General features: G+C 36.8%; 1 protein-coding gene across 5 annotated transcripts in view; it reads right to left on the bottom strand.

Annotated features, from left to right (window-relative positions):
• The window catches only part of NSD2 (nuclear receptor binding SET domain protein 2), a 97045-nt gene that overhangs the window by 23142 nt on the left and 54399 nt on the right, over positions 1-19504 (bottom strand). For 3 of the 5 annotated variants that reach the window (XM_054514641.1, XM_054514642.1, XM_036382064.2), the window contains exons 3-11: positions 19172-19337; positions 17441-17607; positions 16589-17080; positions 12151-12295; positions 11046-11123; positions 9493-9611; positions 7330-7434; positions 6033-6114; positions 4951-5075 (exon numbers count right to left, since the gene is read on the bottom strand). In XM_054514641.1, coding sequence (XP_054370616.1) covers positions 4951-5075; positions 6033-6114; positions 7330-7434; positions 9493-9611; positions 11046-11123; positions 12151-12295; positions 16589-17080; positions 17441-17607; positions 19172-19337 — 1479 coding nt within the window. The remainder of the gene's footprint in view (positions 1-4950; positions 5076-6032; positions 6115-7329; positions 7435-9492; positions 9612-11045; positions 11124-12150; positions 12296-16588; positions 17081-17440; positions 17608-19171; positions 19338-19504) is intronic. The other 2 variants (XM_036382065.2, XM_036382066.2) reach the window with 2 other exon arrangements.

Genomic DNA, 19504 nt, shown 5'->3' on the forward strand with positions numbered 1-19504 from the left:
TAAATAAACTCTTCCATCTTTCCAACAGATAAAACCCAACTGCATATTTTTTTCTTATTAACAAAAGCTGAGCAGCTAGAAGGTTGGGTTTGTTTGTTTTTTTTTTACTCTAAGAACAACTTATGTAAGAGTAAGTCAATAAGCAACATGCAAACAGGTCAGGCTGTATTCAAAAGACAATCTATCGTGCACCCACACAGAGACAGAAAAACTGACAGAGCCAATTGAGTTACAGTTAACATTTCCTTTATTTCATATAAGAATTCCTGAACTGAATGAAGAGTGATATTTTGGCCCATACTGCTAGACTAGATAAATTCTTTAAGTATGCGGTGCCACAGTGTACACAGTACTAGAATAGCAAAAAAAAGACAGCCTGGGACAAGTTTCATTTTTATTATTAGCAGGAGTTAGACGTTTCAGATAAGGATATTATGCATTTCTGAATTTGCCTGGAAAGTTAATTAAAACTATGAGAACATTTTAAAACAGTATAAAATTGCCTACAGATACTCATGATACTTTGGTAGGGGATGCAGAATAAAAACCTACATCATGTAAACATTCAGTTAACAGATTCTCTGCACTCTGAAGCCTAAGTAACACACAAGAGGAGAATAAGTACACAAGAAACTGAATTTTCTACACAGAATGTGCTGTCAAAGAACAAAAGTGAAGCTTTGAAATTTTTTCCATGTGAAAATAGAACCAGTGTAACAAAACTGTATGGTCTGGTGGGTGATGCAGGTCATGTAAAATGTTAGAGCCTTTAGCAGAGATTTAGCAAGGAACAAGTCCAACTACTTGCAGTGTTCCATAAAAATGTACCCCTGACTGCTTACTGGGAAAAAAAAATCATAGGCATACAGAAACAAACACAGGAAACAACTGTCTGCTAAGTCACAGGATGTAAGGTGGCACTATACATTAAGTTATCCTTAAGCAATGTTTAGAAGAGAGAATTATATTTGCAGGAAGCTTGAATGAAATGCTAGAAGCACAGTGATTTTGTTTAACAACCTGCAAGGTCAACAGCAATTGCTTTTTCTTTAGATCAGTAGTTTCTTTAAAATAACATGAATTCCCTTCTTCCTTCCTGTTCTTAGGATCAAAAAGTCAGTTATTTTCACCTTCAGTAAGTTTTTAGTTGCATATTCTAGGACAACTAGACTCCAGGGATGATAAATGGAGCTGATGTACTTTTTGAGTTGCAAGCTGTGCATGTCTCATGACTGCCTCCTCAAGCAAACACCTTACCTTTTAAGAGCTGTACATGTTTTCTCCTTTGTGTTTACATGCTAATGCCCATTAAAAATGCAGATAAATGAAATCTGTCTCAAATCAATAATGGGAAAAAAAATCCACTGTTTAATATGAAGAAAAAGAGCATTAAGGCTTGCATTATTACAATTTGCATTGTTAGGCCTTGGAAACACAAGAATTTGTAGCTATAACCAGGAACTGAGCTTTTTTTTGACACTGGTTGTCACAGAAGGAAGAAAGAATTCCTCTAAGGAAGATTTGATGAAATGAAAATAAAAGCACCTCTTCAAATCTTTCCCAGGCTTCTTTAAGCTGCCATCTGCTGGCCAGCTCAGACTTGAGGGTGTGATGAAGGACAGGCTGGCTAACTCAGAGAGTATCACATGTGCTTTATTTTGTCCTCTCTTAGGAAAAGATTACAGTTTCTTTGACAAAGTTTGTAAGTAGTACCTATGGTCTGCACCATACTTGGACACTTATCTGCTGTTAACAAATTCATCCAGTTTAATGAAGCCAGACAATAATCACAAAAATTGATTGAAAAGCTAAAGCAGATATGTTTCATGCAAACACACCAAGTGTGCCAATAATCCAGCAGTAATGGTAATGTAAAGTCTTTTTTATTTATTAAAAAAATACTGATTACACTCTTACTGGCACCTACTACATTATTGGGGGGTGGAGGGCCAAGGTAAAAAAAGAAATTAAAATACACCATCTGCATCTCTTCTCACAAATATGTGCTTTTGGATGCTTACACCAAGTCTTACATAGGCAGTAAAAAACTACTCCAAGCTTTTGCAGACTCCAGTGTTGAGTATCTTTTTCACATCTGGCCCTACCAGTTACTCATTAAGAATAATATTTCAACAAAATCATATTTCACATAAGTGACTTGAGTCAAGTGCCTAGAAGTAAAATTATTTTGTTTCAAAATTAAATGCATGTATGAAATTCATTTATTCCTGTATAAACACTTCACTGCTTCTGTCCACCCCTCTTACAACAACTTCAAAGCCCAATTTTTTGAAGGGAGTGAACCTTTAATCTCTAATAAGTCACATCTATAAATCTGTTTGAACAAGTCCACACTCCCACTCTTATCTCCCTCCCAAAGTAATTTATCAACTGAAAATTTGGCCTTGCTTGATTTTATAGTATTTCAAATAAACCCCATTTAAAAAATATCCCCTAATAACAACAAAAGGCATTTAAAATATTTTTTAAAATGTCAAATAAGATGCATCTTTCAAACAAGAAAGAACTGAGCACATCTTTCCTAGAACCTGGTTGAAAAGGACAAACATTTAAGGGGTGTGTAGCTAACAACAGTTCTTGACAAATAACAGTCACATCCAGGTTCCATTCTGGAACAAGCTGTTCACAAAGAGTGGGAGAAAAAGAAAGGAGAAGGAAAAAAAAAGACCAGAATCCTCCTATATACACCTTGTGGAGATGTATGTGCTTGTAGAATACACAGAATTTTTCCTATACTTGTTAAGAGAACATCTCAACGAACACTTAGAACTTTTATAGTGAACACAGAAATGTGAAAGTTAATCATTAAATCTATTTGAAGTTGAGAAGAATGACATCCTACTCAATTAGCTGTGCAAGGCTTTCACCATTACCTGACTGTGTTTATTTTTAAAAAACTTTCCCTTAATACTGGGAAAGTTTCTCTCCACATGAATGCTCTCAGGACACACACATATTTAGCTGTTTAGACAAGTGCTAAATAAAAATACAAAAGGGGGAAAAGTTTTTAAGAGCCACCCATACAATCCAGAATTTCTGTCTTTCCTTGTTTTGTAGAGCAGGTCAATATTAATTTCTGAAACACATGCCTGACATTTTTGTTTTATTTAACAGCAAAAAATATATCTAATATAGGAAACAAACTGGGCCCAATCCTTAGTTGGTCCAAGTTCAGGTCAGTGTAGCTTTAACCAGTCCAAGGATTTAGTCCATTAATCTACTTCCCCCTGCACCCAGTCCCCCAAAATTATTTAACAAGGTGTGTTTTCAGTTATGCTGTTTGGGACTTTTCTTTTGATATTTTAACCCTTTAAAAACAATTAATTCACTTTCTAATTGTGTACCTGTGTTCTGTGAGCAGTGTATGAAGGTAATTTTTCTCAGATCTTTTACTGTTTAGGAGTAGCTGAGTAAATTAGTGCTAAGTTTTAGAATTTCCATCTCAGCCATATGTAAGATATAACCACATCCTTTCTTACATATGAACCATTATGTTACAACCCAAAATCCTACAAAAAATGTCTTTTGTTAAGAAAGACTTCTGGATAATTCATTTTATAATCATAATCTTGAGAAAGAGAAGAATCTTTCTTCTGAGTCCACAATATTTAGAGATGCATATTTTGAGCCAAACCCCCCCCAGATATTTTTCCTTAAACTAGTCTGGTTGAATAGAGAGCCCCAAATAGACCATTACACAGCAAGTCCCACCAGCAAAGCCAATCCAGCAGAAGCTGGTAAGCCAAAAGATGGGAGTCTCTCAACTGAGAAAACAAAATAAGTATTACTTGACTTGGCTCCTGCTATGCACATTATTTCCTGTGGGACCCCCTTTGCTTGTTTTATTGGGGTACAGGAGGGAGCATTTATTGAGGTTTTTATAGTTAAAATGGTTTTCCAGTTACAGTTAAGATATACAGCCATTAACATGCAATCTTTTTTCCCCTACCCAAAGGTAAACTGTTTACTGAACATTGCCTAGATATTTTAACTGCATTCATTACAGCACCTCATGCATTTGTTAGGGGAGATGAAAGTCTCTAGGAGAGCTGGAAGCCCTATTCCCTTGTTAGCAGGCAAGTAGTTTCTCTACAGTTTTTGTAACACAGACTGGGTGAAGCTGTTTGTCTATGGATATTTTACTAAATCCTACCAACTACAGATCCAAACCCACCTGAAAAACAGCATGCATACTTCACCCTCATGCTGCCACTCTTTGGCTGATTGGTTGTAACAGTGTAGATGACTTGGGGAATGGTTTAATGGATTGTATGAATACACTTCTGGTACATACATGTCATTTATTGTATGTCAACTGAGAAGAATTACAGTTCCAAATATGCAGAGCTAAGACTATGATTAGCAAGTATCAAAAAGATACATCCTTCACTGCCTGTTTAACTCTACTGGGGTTGGAGCTATTTGCATCACAGAGAAATAGCAGTAAAACAGCCTGAAAACTAATTTGAGTTAAAAGAGGCTCTGCTCAGAAGACTGTCCAGTTCTAGATCAAACAGAGGATTAGGAAATTTGCTTCGATATAAAAGCTATGGCAACATGACAATATTGAGTTACATAATGTAACTAATGTAGTACACTTACATAAAAATCTGTAGAAGAAAATACAGAACACACTGGCATTTTACTTTGCCTCTAAGAGAAGGTTACAATTCTAAAACGTGTTGGTAAATACATTAAAAACCACAATAATATCTCGACGTCCCCAAAGCAGACGTTGGTGTTACAATAAATGATTTGCAATGCACACGGTAACAGATTCACAGAGGCCAAAACTGGAACTTGTCTAGAGCACCAACGTTAGAGAATTCGCCTTTGAGTTTTGCTTTTTTTTTTTTTTTTTTAAACAAGATTCACACCTGATAATTTCTGTCATTAAATGGCTGTGTGCAAACACCACTTTTTTTTTACCTCATTCTCAGTTAAGGAAGCTGAAGGAGATGAACTCTTGCTAAAAGCAAGAGTTGAAGATTCTGCTGCTGAAGCCCGATTTCGCTTCTTCAGAGGTTTACATGCATCAGACAGATTTTTCGTTGCTGTAAAATAATTTTGGTTTACAAAGTGAAGTTTGGAACTTTAAAATGTTATCTCCCTGAAGCCATTTAAAATATTCCTTCAGATACAGGAAGGAATTATTTAGGTAAGTCTTCTGGGCACCTACATAGGACTGAGTGAACATGAAGCTTCTGAAGCCATGTATTTTGGCTTGATTTTAAAAATAAAGGTCTCCATTAATCAAATATGTGCTATATGTTTTCCCAAATTTTTATAGTCTCATTTCTATTAAAATCAAAGTATCTTGTGATTTAAGACCTCTTTAAAGCAGAGGTAGCAGTTATATGAAAAGGCCTACACGAGCTCATCACAATCTGAGTACCACTAACACTTTGTTAAGAGAAAATTTATATACAGGAGCCAAGTACCACACATTAGCTATGGCACATCACCACTTCTACACCGTGCAGGACTTGCTGAAGCTCTCTTGTCTTTGGCAAATCACTGTAACACCTGCAGAGACATGCTCTGGTAGCAGTTACCTTCAACTTGAGCATCATTAACAAGCCTGACTTTGGTGTTTCCATCCAAGGTTCTACAGAATTCCCTCTCATGCTCCACACTGCCTCCCATCAAGCACCATGCCAAAGGACTAAAACCCAAAGCACCTGATGACACTGATGGCCACTGCACTTGTTTTACTGGGCCAGTGCAGGGGGCAAAGGGGAGCAGCAGGGTTTGTCCACCTGCTCACCAAGACCTGGGGCACCAGCTTTAATCTGGTGCCATCCCACAGGGAACTTGTGAACTGCTGCTCTCAGGCAGCAATGCACAATTTCAGTCCAGGATCCAGCTGCAGGAGGGCAGTGAAGGAACAGGGCTCCCCCCCAGCTGTGGCACAACTGCAACTGCTCGCTGAGTCAGCAGAATTTAGCTGCTGGCATTTTAAAAGTATTTAATTGAAAAAGTTACATTAAAACTTATTCTGACCACATTACCTGACTGGTTCTTTTGTGAAGAGGAGGTTTCTGTGACCTTAGAAGAGTTTGTTTTTGCTGTTTTGTCATTGCTTGTCTCCCTCTGTCACAAAAAAAAATATGAAAAAATAAAAAAACTCCTAATTTATGAGTGGTTGGATACAACTGGCAATTAGTTCTGGATTTATGTTATTAAAAAGAAAGTGTCTTTACAAATATCTGAATGGTACTGTAGTTAAACTAGCCCCACTTAAATGAATTTTAAAACTCATTTACAGCACAGGGTACAAACCCATAAACAAATGAGAAATATTAAAGAACACAGTACTTCAGCATCCCACTTATCCATCCCAAATTCAGCATATCAAAAGGGGGAGTGCTAAACACAAAACTTGTAAATTATCTTTACTATTCTTTGTACAAACTGGTCAAATTAAGACCTTTACTTATTAAAGGTAAATTGCAGAATTAGTATAGAAATTTGAGAGTAAACCCTGTGCAGAAATCTAAGTCTCAGAGAGGCTTGTTTCCAACTCCACAACTTATAGCAGTGCCATTTTAAAAATTACTATGGTTAAGATTGTTTCAGCATTTCCAAAATAAAACCACTATTTTCAAGGGAGAATGAACAGCACCTAAATTTGCTCCAGATTGAGAATTCATGATTCAAAGTTTAGGCCAAAAACAGGGGAAGTTTTTGTCAAATCTTTGTCAAAATGAAGACATTGCTCCTTACACATGCCACTATTTTTCTTCCAATTTATGTTACAAATTCATTCAAATCACTAAAACTGTAGCCTATGATACTTAACCCTGTCATGCCCACCTGATTAATAAGCACAACTCTATTGAACAGAAAGCTTTGCACACATTTCCAATAAATTTACATGCTTTTTCACAGTCTTCCTCTGACAATCAGTTTTACCAAAGAAAGATGTGCAGCTGAACACCTCAAAGGCCAGGGAAATTATTTCCTTTGTAAAAATAAACACAAATGGCTACAGATGTGCCATGCTGTGCTTTTACTGAGCTCTGAGCTGCCCTACCACCAATGCCAGCAGAGGCTCCCAGGATGGGTTTGCTAAGATTATTGTTACACTTCTGGGCAAAAATGAAAGAAAAGAGGGTGTCAAGAAATGGTGCCAGACTCTTTTCTGTGGTGCCCAGTGACAAGACAAGGAGTAATGGCCATAAACTAAACCACACAAAGTTCCACCTCAGCATGAGGGAGATTTCTTTACTTTGGGGTGGCAGAGCATTGGAACAGTTGCCCACAGAGGTCGTGGAGTCTCCATCTCTGGAGACATTCCAAACCCACCTGGACACATTCCTGTGTAACCTGCTCTAGATGACCCTGTCTTGGCAGGGGAATTGGACTGGATGATTTCCAGAGGCCCCTTCCAATCCTAAGGATTCTGTGATTCTGTGAAAATGTACAGGATAGTTCATTCTTAAATTTAAAGCACACTTTACAGAACCCCCATTTTGTTAATGTGCATTTTATATACATCATATCAAAGCAACAATGAACAAATTAGTTTTTCAAAACCTCCATATGGGCACTTATGGCTTGTTTACTTTATGTGAAAACATTCTGATTTTGTAAATAAGAATTAAGGACAAAGGGAGAGTACAACCCACAACTCTGTGCAAGTAAAATGTCATGAAATCAAAGCTCCTCCTATCCAAAATGATTGTACCTAAAGCCTGCAGGTAAACTGGGAATAGCAGAAAGAAGGTGCATGGTTAGTGTTAGCTTTTCTGAATCATTACACAGATATTTTCCCTGTCATTCCCTGAATGTTCTACTGAGCAGCAGCATATACAGCTGGAATTGTGAAGGCAGGAAAAAGACTAAGAGAGAATTCCTAAAACAAATTGTAAACCAGATCTGACTTTTCTGTGGAGCACAACCCTAAATATGCATTTAGAGTTTCCAAACCACCTAATATTTACACACATCAAACCCCTTGTAAGCAGTTCTGATAAACTGACCAGAGAGAGAACAACATTTTTAAAATGCACATTATATAGTCAGTGCTATTCATAGCCATTAGTGCTATGACTATTATGGGAATCATTGATCTCATTTAGTGATTTATTTTCCTGCTGGTATATTCACATGTGTGTCACAGCACCAAAGATACCAGAACCTCTCATGCATGAACTATACTGCAGCCACCTTTCATCCTACTTCTGAGAATGTAGGCTGATTGTAGGGTACAAATGCTGGTGGGACAGAAAAGTACCTTTAGAACAGTAAAATCAAGGACTTTATAGGAGGAATTAATTATAATAAGTGAACTTCATTATTCCATGCATCTAGTGTATTATAGTATATTCAAATAAATTAGACAAGTTTAAAAAGATATGAAAAACTGCTCCTAGAAAGTCACATGAATAGCAAAGACTAACCCATTCCAGCAAGAAGTGCAAAAACCAGTTTTGGCCCTTCTTTCTCCAGAGGTAACAACATTAAGAATTATCTCTGTCCCTTGCTAATCAGCTCATTAAGCCTATCTGAAATTCTTTTTTTTTTTATATTAAACTCTAAGACAAAAAGTTGTCTTAATAGCTACAATATCAACAGCAGTAGCAAAATAACCAGCCCACCAAACAAACTGACACCTACAAATAAGACCTCCACAACTCATTAAAAAATAAATATACTACCCTTCCTTCTAATAGGTTGTTTCATTTGATTGCTGTACACCACTGAAGTTCTGAGCTGAGGTCTATGGTACTCACACTACAGTATGATACTGCAATAAAACACCTGAGCACATGTGTGAGCTAAGCTTTCCACACAAGTCAAACCCATGAAATTCACTGCTCTACATGCATCACTAAATAAACCTGAGGCTCCACAAGGTTTGTGCTGTGTCTGCATGCACAGTGACCTATGTAAGGAAAATTCTCATTCTCACAAGCAAGCTAGCCAGAAAAGGAGCCTGAAATTTGTGTGAGAAATATACTTTACTGCAGAAATATAAATTTACTGCAGTCTCCTAGCCCAAGAGAAGGGCAGCAGGCCACTCTAAAGTGTCCTATAGCCTTCCTGTTTGTGAAAAGTAGTTTTTCTGTTTTGCTTTACTTGCTTTCCTCTCTTCTGACTTTTGTCTAAAGTAACTATTGGCTAAAGATATTTCTTTCACATTCTGTTAAAGCTAACTCCAAATCAGGAGGAAAGAAAAAGAACTAGAGAGCGTAAGACCACAGAGAGGCCATGCCTCCCTCTGCCCATTCCTTTGGGAAACAGTTTAAGTAATAAGTGCAACTTGTCATACCTCCATCCTCAGAACCAAAGGGAAAAATCCCCCAGTGGTAAGCTCACATGGATCTCTGAATATTGACAACAGTTTGGTATGATATATGGACATTTCTTTTTTAATCCTGAAAATGGAAATGCTGACAAACTTAACTACAGCAATGTGACTGGTGCTGCTATAAATCAACCCCAACAAACCAAGGACATAATTACCTTCCGATTATTCTGTTTATCCATCCTGAGTCTTTTCCTAGGTGCTTCCTGAACTTCAAAATCTTCTGTAGGCTCCTTTGTCCTCTTTTTTTGGTTTCTTTTATTTCCATGTAAATTACCTTGGAATGGGGGATGGGGGAAACTCACATGAAAAATAATCTAAAACCCACTTTGAAATTATTTGAACTGATCTAGTTATTTAAGGTACTTTTCTTTCAGTCATTATTTTTAAAACATGGTTAAACATTAACACAGTTTGATGACCTCTTAATGCTTAAGGTCTGGTTTCTGGTGCTAAAAACTAAGTCTAGAAAAAAAAATCTAAATCAACTGCTTCATACTCAAATTATTTTACAAAGATGAGTCTACCTATACAAGCACTAGTTTAAGATCTGAATGTTACTGCCCAACATTTATTTCATATCATCAGACTGTATGTCATTTAGCTGTACAGCTTTTCACTCTCCTGCCACTTTGTAAATGTGTCTTACTACTAAAATTACTTTCTAAGTCTCCTCTTTAAGCCTACTTTAACTGGTGACATCTATTAAGGGACCTCTGAAAAAGATAAGATATCACCAACTGTACAGGTTCATTCTCTTTCTGGTATGGCAATTCCAGACTCTAACAACCTGACTGTATTTTACACGAGACCATAAAATCCCTTCCTTTATGAACCTGAATCCTATGAACAGAACCACATTGGCCATTTCAGACCACAAAGTTATTTATGTATTTAGATGGTTGTTCACTGTAAAGTTCAAGCAGCTGCTAAATACCAAAGGTCAGTGAGTAATCTACATACCCCTGCCACAGGTTCCACTATTGTCTGCACCTCAAAAAGATAGATGAGGGTTTGGGAAGTGGTCTGTTTCATCAAGATGAAATGACAACATAATTAGACTCTCCAGTGCTCTCTAGTTTATGAAGCTACAGAGCATTATTAGTATGAAAATTGCAAGCTCCAGGGGCACAAATATGTTAACTGAAAATTGCCCTACAGCTACAAGCATTCTATTCCAGTGGGAACAAATGTCTGTAAATATTAAAAATATAGCAACTTGAAAATATGGATCATTAGCAAATAGTGTTCTTATCGAAACAATCTAGGACATATTCTATGATCCAACTGAATCCACAAAGCAGACTGAAATGGCTCCAGGAGAACCTGCTACTTACAAAAAGCCAGCAAAAGAAATCCCACAACATTCTTCCAAGTTTAAGGTAAGAGGATTTGAGATGGGGAACAAGTGAACTGACATATTTTCATCTGTAGGTAACTATAAATGTACACAATATATGTACTAGAACCACCTGGTACAGGTACAATTTCAATTACATTTCTTGCAATATGACACTGAGGAATGTGAACAAAATTCAGCACTACAGTGTTAAGATATTTAATTTGGGATCCATTAAAGTTCTAACGTCAAGGAAGACAACATCTGAGATAAAATAAAGAGATTATGATACGTGGGCGATTACATAAAAAAATACACTCAACAGCTACTTATAATGATGAGCTATTTGCACAGAACACAAATTTCAATTACTTCTGGATCTTGATCTCCTTTTAGGTGAGTCTTGAAACACTTTACGTTTGGCCTCTCCAATATTCTTCAAAGATGAACCTTGAGAGATACAGAACGTGTTTTTTTTTTAAACTGATATCCAAATATTTAACACTTAAAATTTTAAGTTAAAAACTTTTCAATTTTCCACAAAATGATGTTATTTCACACACACACACACACACAGAGTTAACAGAACTGACTGCCATTTTTATACAAATTTTTCCAAGTCTCACAAACTTTCAAACACTCCCTCTCATTCTTGTCATTGCCCAAAGCAGCACCTGTTGGCTTCTAATACTTCCATATAAGTCTTCTTACAGTGCTGTAAAGCTATTTCATTTCAAAAATTATAGCTACTTAAATTTGATAAAGTTCATGCAAATGGCAAACTATCTTCTTCCTCCTCCTTTCTCAAATAAGCAACTCCAAACCCCCTCAAATATTTTGGAAAACAATCGAGACTGTTCATCAAAAACAAACACCAGAAAAAAGCAACAAAAATACAAGGAGAAAAAAAATAAAGTATTTGCAAACTTGCACAAAGTCCTAAAAACTTTGAGTAGCACAATAAAATGCCAAATAGTTGAAGGGTACAGAATAAAGTCTGGAATAGTTCTTCCTGAGTTTATGATGATGTGAAGTAATACACTTTAGGCATATATGAAGAAAAGGTGTAGCACTGATTAATTTTTTTAAACTGTTTCTAACTGTTCTATAAAAACAACATCTCAAATTTTACTAGCAGTTAACACTTCATCTTCCCTTCCCACCATCCACTTGTAACAAGCAGTGGATGCAATGGCAGCTGCTTATGGGCAGAAGAAGAATGAGAAATCAGCAATGTCTAAACAGCAGAAGGTTTACATATAACAACTTTTCAGAACAATGAGCAAGAAATGTAGACTTCATGGGTTGCGTTTATTGTAACCATTGGCATTCCTTTGCTATTGGCACAAACACCAAGAATTAAAACTGGAAAACAGTGAAAGCTGTTTTCCCTACAGGGTCTCAAATATGTGCTTAGTTTAATGCCACTATGTATATCAAATTTAGTTAGAGTACACTAGCACAGTTTTACGTTTACCAGAGTCTTCTTCAGATTTGGGAGAGGTCACTATGGCAAACTTTGTGTTATAGCGAGCTTTCTGTTTTTCACTAAGCATGTTCCACTGCGATTCGAGCAGCTCTTCAATCTCCTCACTTGAAGCATCTGGATGTTCAGCAACCACCTATACATGCAGAAATAGGGTTGAATTAAAAAAAAGTGACCATTGGAAAGAATGGTGTACACACTTCCATCACTTTGGAAAACTGGATACAAACAATATCTAATATTTCTGCTGTAGACAGAACTAGAATAAAGCCTACTGTATCCAGTTTTGCTTTAAATAATCACTTCTCTGTCTGTCTTTAAAAAAAAAATCAACTAGCTTATTCAGAAATATTAAGACTAATTTTGGAAGTATCTATTTGCCTTTTGCCATTCAAAAACTGGAGTAAGTGGAGTAAGTATAAATCTTGTCCTGTGGTCATTAAAAAAAAAGGGTATTGTTTCTCAATGAAGTTTAAAGATAGATCCATAAATGACAGGCAAGCAATACTGGAATATACATTTGCCTAGAAAGAAATCCATCAATTCAGAGCAAAACTCATTAATCATAGAACTCAGTAGACCTAAGTCAGCAGAGAGATTTACATAAGTTAGCATCTGATGCAAGATTTCCCTGTATTGATTCATCATTTTTGTATTATGCATATGAACACTAGGAATGCACAAGCTGTGCATCTTTTTTAATGTTATAAGCAGGACACATAATATCCATCAACATGGAGTTTAATAGAGTTTCTAGAAGTATACTCAACAAAAAAACAAAACAAAACACCAATACTAAAAAAAAGGAAAAAAATCCTTCCAAACTCCTTCAGTATACCCCTACATCTACTTAAGGAAAATCAGATTTGATTAATCATACAAATAAAAAAACTCTATGCTTGTGCAGAAATGAAACAGTAAGTTTAAAAACAATCCTTCTCACCTCATTACCCAGCATTCCCCAAAATCCCATCTGAGTGATGCAACTGATACCCCAAAAACACAGAGCAAATTAAAACTAAGTCAAGAAAGCCAATTGTTCAAAGAGTAACACCGTTCAACAGAACAGAAATACAATTTTTCTGATAAGGTGAAATTATTTAACCTAATTTCTTATAATTTAGGGTCCTAAAACTGCATTTCCTGTTACCAAACAGGATGCAAGTGTGACTGTTGCTTTTCCAAGTGTTAAAATAGTTGCAGTACCTTCCTTCTATTGATCAGGGTCTAGTATGGAAACCCATGCATTAATTTTTCTCCTAGTAGAGTACTAAGAATTGTCCTGTTTCTATCTGGCATAATCCATCTGCATAAGACTTGAGGAGTACAGCTACCTTTGAAAGCCTCTACTCAATTTTGATTAAAATCCAACAACTTGATTCACAATATTGAAAGGGAGGAACATAAACCCACAAGATACCCCCTTCCACAAATCTCACTTCTTCAGAACACGAAATTAGCATCAATTTTGACTGTTGTCACAAATGTACAGGTCATTGTGCTCAATGAGGACACAGAGAAAAAATAACTAGATTTATTTAGAGAAATGAGATACACATTAACATTACCTCCAGTCTCAACAAAATAAGAATAGAAGTAACTTTCAGCTGACGAGCAGCACTGTGAAATGACAAGGAAAAGACACTCAAAATTCTTAATGGTGAAGGGACCCTTGCAAATAAGGCCTCCAAGGAAAATGCTCAGTAGTCTTCTCCAAAATCTCCATATTAGTGAAATTATTCCTTAATTTTCCTCACAGGAGACTCAAGGCCCAAATCAATTAATGTAAACAGTGTAGCTCTCTGCCTCTCACTTGAATGATACCTTTATCTTCAGTCAGACACTTCCTTCCAAAGCTTACTAGTCTTGCATTTTTCACAGGGGAAGCACACAATACAATAGTACAAAATACATCTCTACTCCTTTGGTAACAGCACAAAATACTTAATGCACCACTAAAACCACAAAAGTGCTCCAAGCTTTCAGCACCTCCCTCAGGGATGTGGGAAGTGTGTTTCTTAAGTCATTACAAACATTCTCCAGCAGTTAAATAATAATAATAAAATCAAACCCATATATGAATCTCACTACCACACAAAGCCAAGCTAGACTCCAAGAAAGACACAGCAGAAATGCCTCTACTTTTAAGAGAGCTTGGTATTACTAGAGGCCCCACAAGAGGAGTCTTCAGCCATCCCTTTCACTTCCATCCCTTCCCAAGACTGGGGACAGAGAGCCTCTTCTGGGTCTGTAATGTTCCTTTTTTCTCAGTTTCTACATGCAAATACTAAGAAAGTCATGCACTAAACTCTCCAATGCCACCAGTACAAGCAGCTCAAAACCAGGTTTGTTTTTTAGCCAACATTATCACTCTTTCTACTGCATCAGAACATCTACAACACAACACAATAAACTCTTGGTGAAAGTCACGCAAGTTGAACCAGATAAGCCTAACAGAAGGGGACACTCCAAATCTTAGGTTAGAATCTCCACCTTCCACCAATGGCATGAACCTGCCAGTTTAAAAGCAACATGAAAGGCAAAAACGCATAAATATCTAAGTTGGTGTTTCCTCACTTTGCCAGTCAAATTCCAATCATGACAGAGGGAAGACAGGTTCTGATGATCAGTCAGAGGTATCTGCAGCTTTCACAACCTAGTTCTGTTCTACCCACAGAAGTGTTTCTGTACCTGTTAGAATGCATCACACATTTAGGCAGATTTGGGTTTTCATGTCAGATCTTATTAAAAGGTATTCTAGGCAGAAATGGTAGGATGTCCTCTCTCTAAAAATACGTAATATTTTTAAACTTATTTCCTTCTACTTAAGCTTTGTGCAACATTAGCCACTATCATCAGTGAGAATTTCAAGTTTAAGAAGTATTTCAATTTCTTGAAATGACACTGAAGAAAAAGTGTTTCCTCAATTTCATATTTTCTAATAGTCTTCATATTTTCCATCTATTAATTTGAGAATTACAGTATAACCACAGTAGGGAACAAAGCCTGATAACTGACACAGAAAATAGAAATACCAGAGACTCAGCACATCTCTTCTCTGCAAAGGTGTGTTTGGCTAGGAGTCCATAAAGCCAGCCATCATAATCTCATTTCTTCCAGAGAAGCAATTGTGTGTCCCTCAATACTGCCAAAGAATTCTTGCTACGTACATTGAAGGCCAAGGTAATTCCCTCTTGCAATGTCACTTACAGAAGAACTGTGAATAGAACTCATGTGTCTCCAACATGAGACAGATGATTTACCCACACAGCTTTTCAAAAATAATGTGTCAAAATCTGTATTTAATGGTCTGGCTACAAAACCCTTTCCTTTCTAGAGCCAGCAAACTGCAATGCCAATGCTTTTCTCAACTCAACCAAAGCCACTAAAAGTAACACTGCTCATTTTCATTCTCAATATCACCTTAAGTAATATTTCATTCTCAATATCACCTTAAGATCCCAAGTTGAACCACAATTAACTGACTTCCATCCAACAGAATCTGCTTTCCAATATTTCTTTATAAAGTTTGCATCTATTAATTCTTTTCTAATACAAGTATGCTAATGAAGTCAACCATTCAGTAGCTAAAGAGTATGACAAAGTCAGCACTAACTTCCTGATCCTTCTGTGAACAGTATGTAATAGTACAAGAAAAAATAAGATATCACTCTAGCTTCAGATCATGGAACAGTACTGTAAATGGTTGTAAGGAAGAAAAATGCCAAGTCCTGATTTTAAAGTAATGAGCTACACCAGCAGTAGTGCTTTTTACACATTTAAGTCTTCCTTAAAAAAGTTGATAATAAGATATTATTTTATTTATTCCACCTTGTATTGGAGTGTAAGTGCCTCAAGAGGACCTAGTTTCTGTCCCAGAGGATTGCACACACTGACAGTGATTTTTACAAGCTTTGGTAAGCAGCTTCTTTTGAAGCTCAGCAAAAAATTCTCTGGAGAAGTAAATTAAGTTTTGAGGTGTTCAAAGATAAGGGAACACACAGAATCAACTGAGCCATGTCCTCAGTAAGAATGTAAAAGCTATCTAAAAGCAGATTGCCATGAACAGCATAATCTTAGTTGTATTTGCCTGAGCATCTATGTATGCATATGTGTTGTATTGTACATACATTAAAGACAAAATATGGCTGATGCAAAGGACTATTGGTTTATGTGGGAAGATACTAACACAACTTTTGCTTGAAATACAAAAGCAGTTATCACCATCTTGTTTACACTGCTCACTTACATTCCCTTCTTTCTCTATTTCTGTCTAGAATAAGATTTGATGCAGGCATACCTTGTCAAATCCAGAGTATTACGGATTGTGCAGTTATAACTAATTTTTTTTTACTAAAGGAAAGTAGTTTCTTCAAGTACAGAAATGAGAAGAGGCAATCAACAATAATAACAGCTAAAAGAGACTAACCTCATCTCTGTACTTCTGACAAAAGACCAAAAACTGAGATACTGCATCGCCCTTTCTGCTTCGTGGAGTAGATGCTGGAGTTTTCTTTCTATTGAGAGGGGAGCCAATCCCTCTTTTGGATTCTGCCTGTTCAGATGACTTTTGAGGAGTAGTATTCTTATCCTCCAACTGACTGCTCTCTTGCACATCATCAGCAGCAGAGAGTTTTGATGTCCTTCTCCTCCTTTTGCTAGGAATGCCAGACTCCTTCATTGATTTCAGGTTTGGAGTGGTTTCTTCATGTGAGTAGGATGACTCATCCATCTCCTCCAAGGGTTCCACAGCAATGCCAACCTCCTTTGCCACTCGAGGGTTGAGGTGGGGTCTGTCCCTGACATAGATGAAGGTGTACTTGGCCTTGCGCTCCTCCACTGTCATGGCCACAGCCTCACTGGCCTGCTGCACACCCATCTCCCACTGCGGCCGCAGCTTCCCCGACACCGGCTTCAGCATCTGCAACAGGAGACAGCCCTGTGAGCAATCTGCCCACCTGTGACTGCAAAGTGCTGACATGAACATCCAACAACCCCAAGAGACTAACTGTCATGCAGGGCTGTAATTCAGAGCTCAAATGGAGCTGTATTGGACACTACTGATACCACAGATGAATCCATGACAAAGCAGAAGAGTACTGATGTTTACTGAGTAACAAACAGTGGTAAATCACCCCATCCTTTGCATCTATAAATGAAATGTAAGACTCCTGTAAAACAAGCTGTCTTTAAGCTTTTTATAATACCTATTTATATCTGTACATCTCTGTAATGTTAAAATAAAAAGCGCCAAATCTTGCCTGATTTGGTAACCTCTTACCTTTATTTTCTCTGCTTTAGTGAGGGCTTGTCTTGCACTCTCTTGGCATAATTGTTCAAATTGGTCTTTTTCTTTGAAGGGCACCAGGCTCTTCTCAAATATCCAGGCTCGCTCTGGGGCATCTCCAAAAAACTGAACGTGATATTGACGAAAACTCTTCTTCTGTCCTGAAAATTTTAAAAAAACCCCACATGTATTTAGGATCTAGACTCTGGTAAGCCCCTGCAGACTTTAAGTCTGTAAGCTGCTACAGTTGCCATAACAAAAGCACAATAAAACTGGATAACCTTTCAAAAACACACTTAAATCAGCCTGAAAGTCTCTGAAAGATAATGTTATGAAGTCTGACCCAAAAGCTCAATTATTTGAGCTGGAAATTTTAATTTCCAGCAAGAACATGCTTGGCTAAATTAACTCGAGGTTACAATCACCTGTCAGTTTTCCATGTATATTAACTTTACATGTAGGTCTGGGTGTTTCTGAAAATGAATTTAGCATTCAATTCTCAAGGAACACTGAGAAAGTTCCACAGCTTGGAGAGCTTGTGCACTCAGCCTCCTCTCTACATCTCCTAAACTTTATCTTTTGATATTCTTTAACAGAGACACATACTTCATCTGGTTATAACCCCTGCAAGCAAAACTTCATATTAATCAAGATTTTTCAGGAATCAAAGAAATCATTAAAGGATGCATTCAGACTTTGGTACTGGGTTTTCCTGGATCTGTTTCTATAGCTTCTGATAAAGATGCACCACAAAGATTCTGGATAATGAACATAAACCCTGCTCCTTTCAAGGAACAGAGCAATTGTTAGGAACAATTACACAGCTCTACTACTCTCAAAATCCATCTCTTTATGTCATAATAGACCTAATAATCCAAAGACTAAAAATGACAGGGACTGCCTGATCCAAACTCTGAAAGACTGCAACAAGGAAAATTTGTCTAAGGAGTCAATAAAACCATTCCAACAACTGTATTATGAATGCTTGAAAAGGTTCTCAATAAGCCATTTAGTTTACTACCAAATTTGAATCTAGCTATAATTCTAGAGATATTAATTCCATTTGTTCTTAAAAACTCCTTTGAATGAGATCAGACCATTTCTCTGGACAATCCAGCCCAATGCTTCACTGCTTTCAGCCCTTCCAACTATTTCTTAATATGTAGTCTAAATATTTATTGCTACTAAAGCCTCAAAAGTTTCAGGTATCAGAACAGAGAACAAAGGTGCAAATGAGATTAAGAAATTGTACAGACTCATACCTAAAAATTTCATTAACACTTGGTAGTTCCTGTATTTAAAATCAACTAATATTGTATGTAGATATCAGTACTGACTCTAGGAATCAGAGAAAATTTAGCTGCCTGAATTAGGGATTTCTTTTAGTAAATCACAATCATCAGGAATATTTAATTCCCACCAGCTTTAATAAAATTTTTAGCCTGTATCAATTTACCAAGCATCTCCACAGAAACAATGAAAGCACTCTTAGGTTTGGGGTTTTTTTCTTTTTTTAAGAAGATCCACACAGTTTGACAGCTCACAATTTTGGTATCTTTCAGAGAACGCTTGAGTTCAAAGACACACTGCTATATGCTCAAGAATAGCATTTACATGATTTTAACATCCCTGCTGACAACAAGCTGCTGATCAACTGCATAGATGAAGAACAGAATTTTTCCAAAGCAATCATTTTGTTTACCTGAAGCAATCTGAATGACATACCTTTTAGTTTAGTGTAGGCATGGAGAACAGGATCAGCAGAAACCATACATGGCCACCATGGGAAACCAGACACTTTTGACCACACTAGATCTCCTATATTATACTTCAACAGATGGACTTTTTCCTCTTTGATGGTACTCTGAGTTTGATCTCTCTTAGCAGGAGCCTTAAAAAGAAAAAAAGAAAAGCCAAACCGATCATCTTTTTTTCAGATATGCGTCAGTGGTAACAGAAGGAGGAAAATAAGAAATAGCTCATAAGAGTAAAGTGCTATCATGTTTGCTAGTAAACAATAATTGGATTTCATGTGTAATGAAACTTAACTTTAAGTCA

This window comes from Molothrus ater, chromosome 4 (assembly GCF_012460135.2).
Source record: "Molothrus ater isolate BHLD 08-10-18 breed brown headed cowbird chromosome 4, BPBGC_Mater_1.1, whole genome shotgun sequence".
Taxonomy (NCBI): domain Eukaryota; kingdom Metazoa; phylum Chordata; class Aves; order Passeriformes; family Icteridae; genus Molothrus; species Molothrus ater.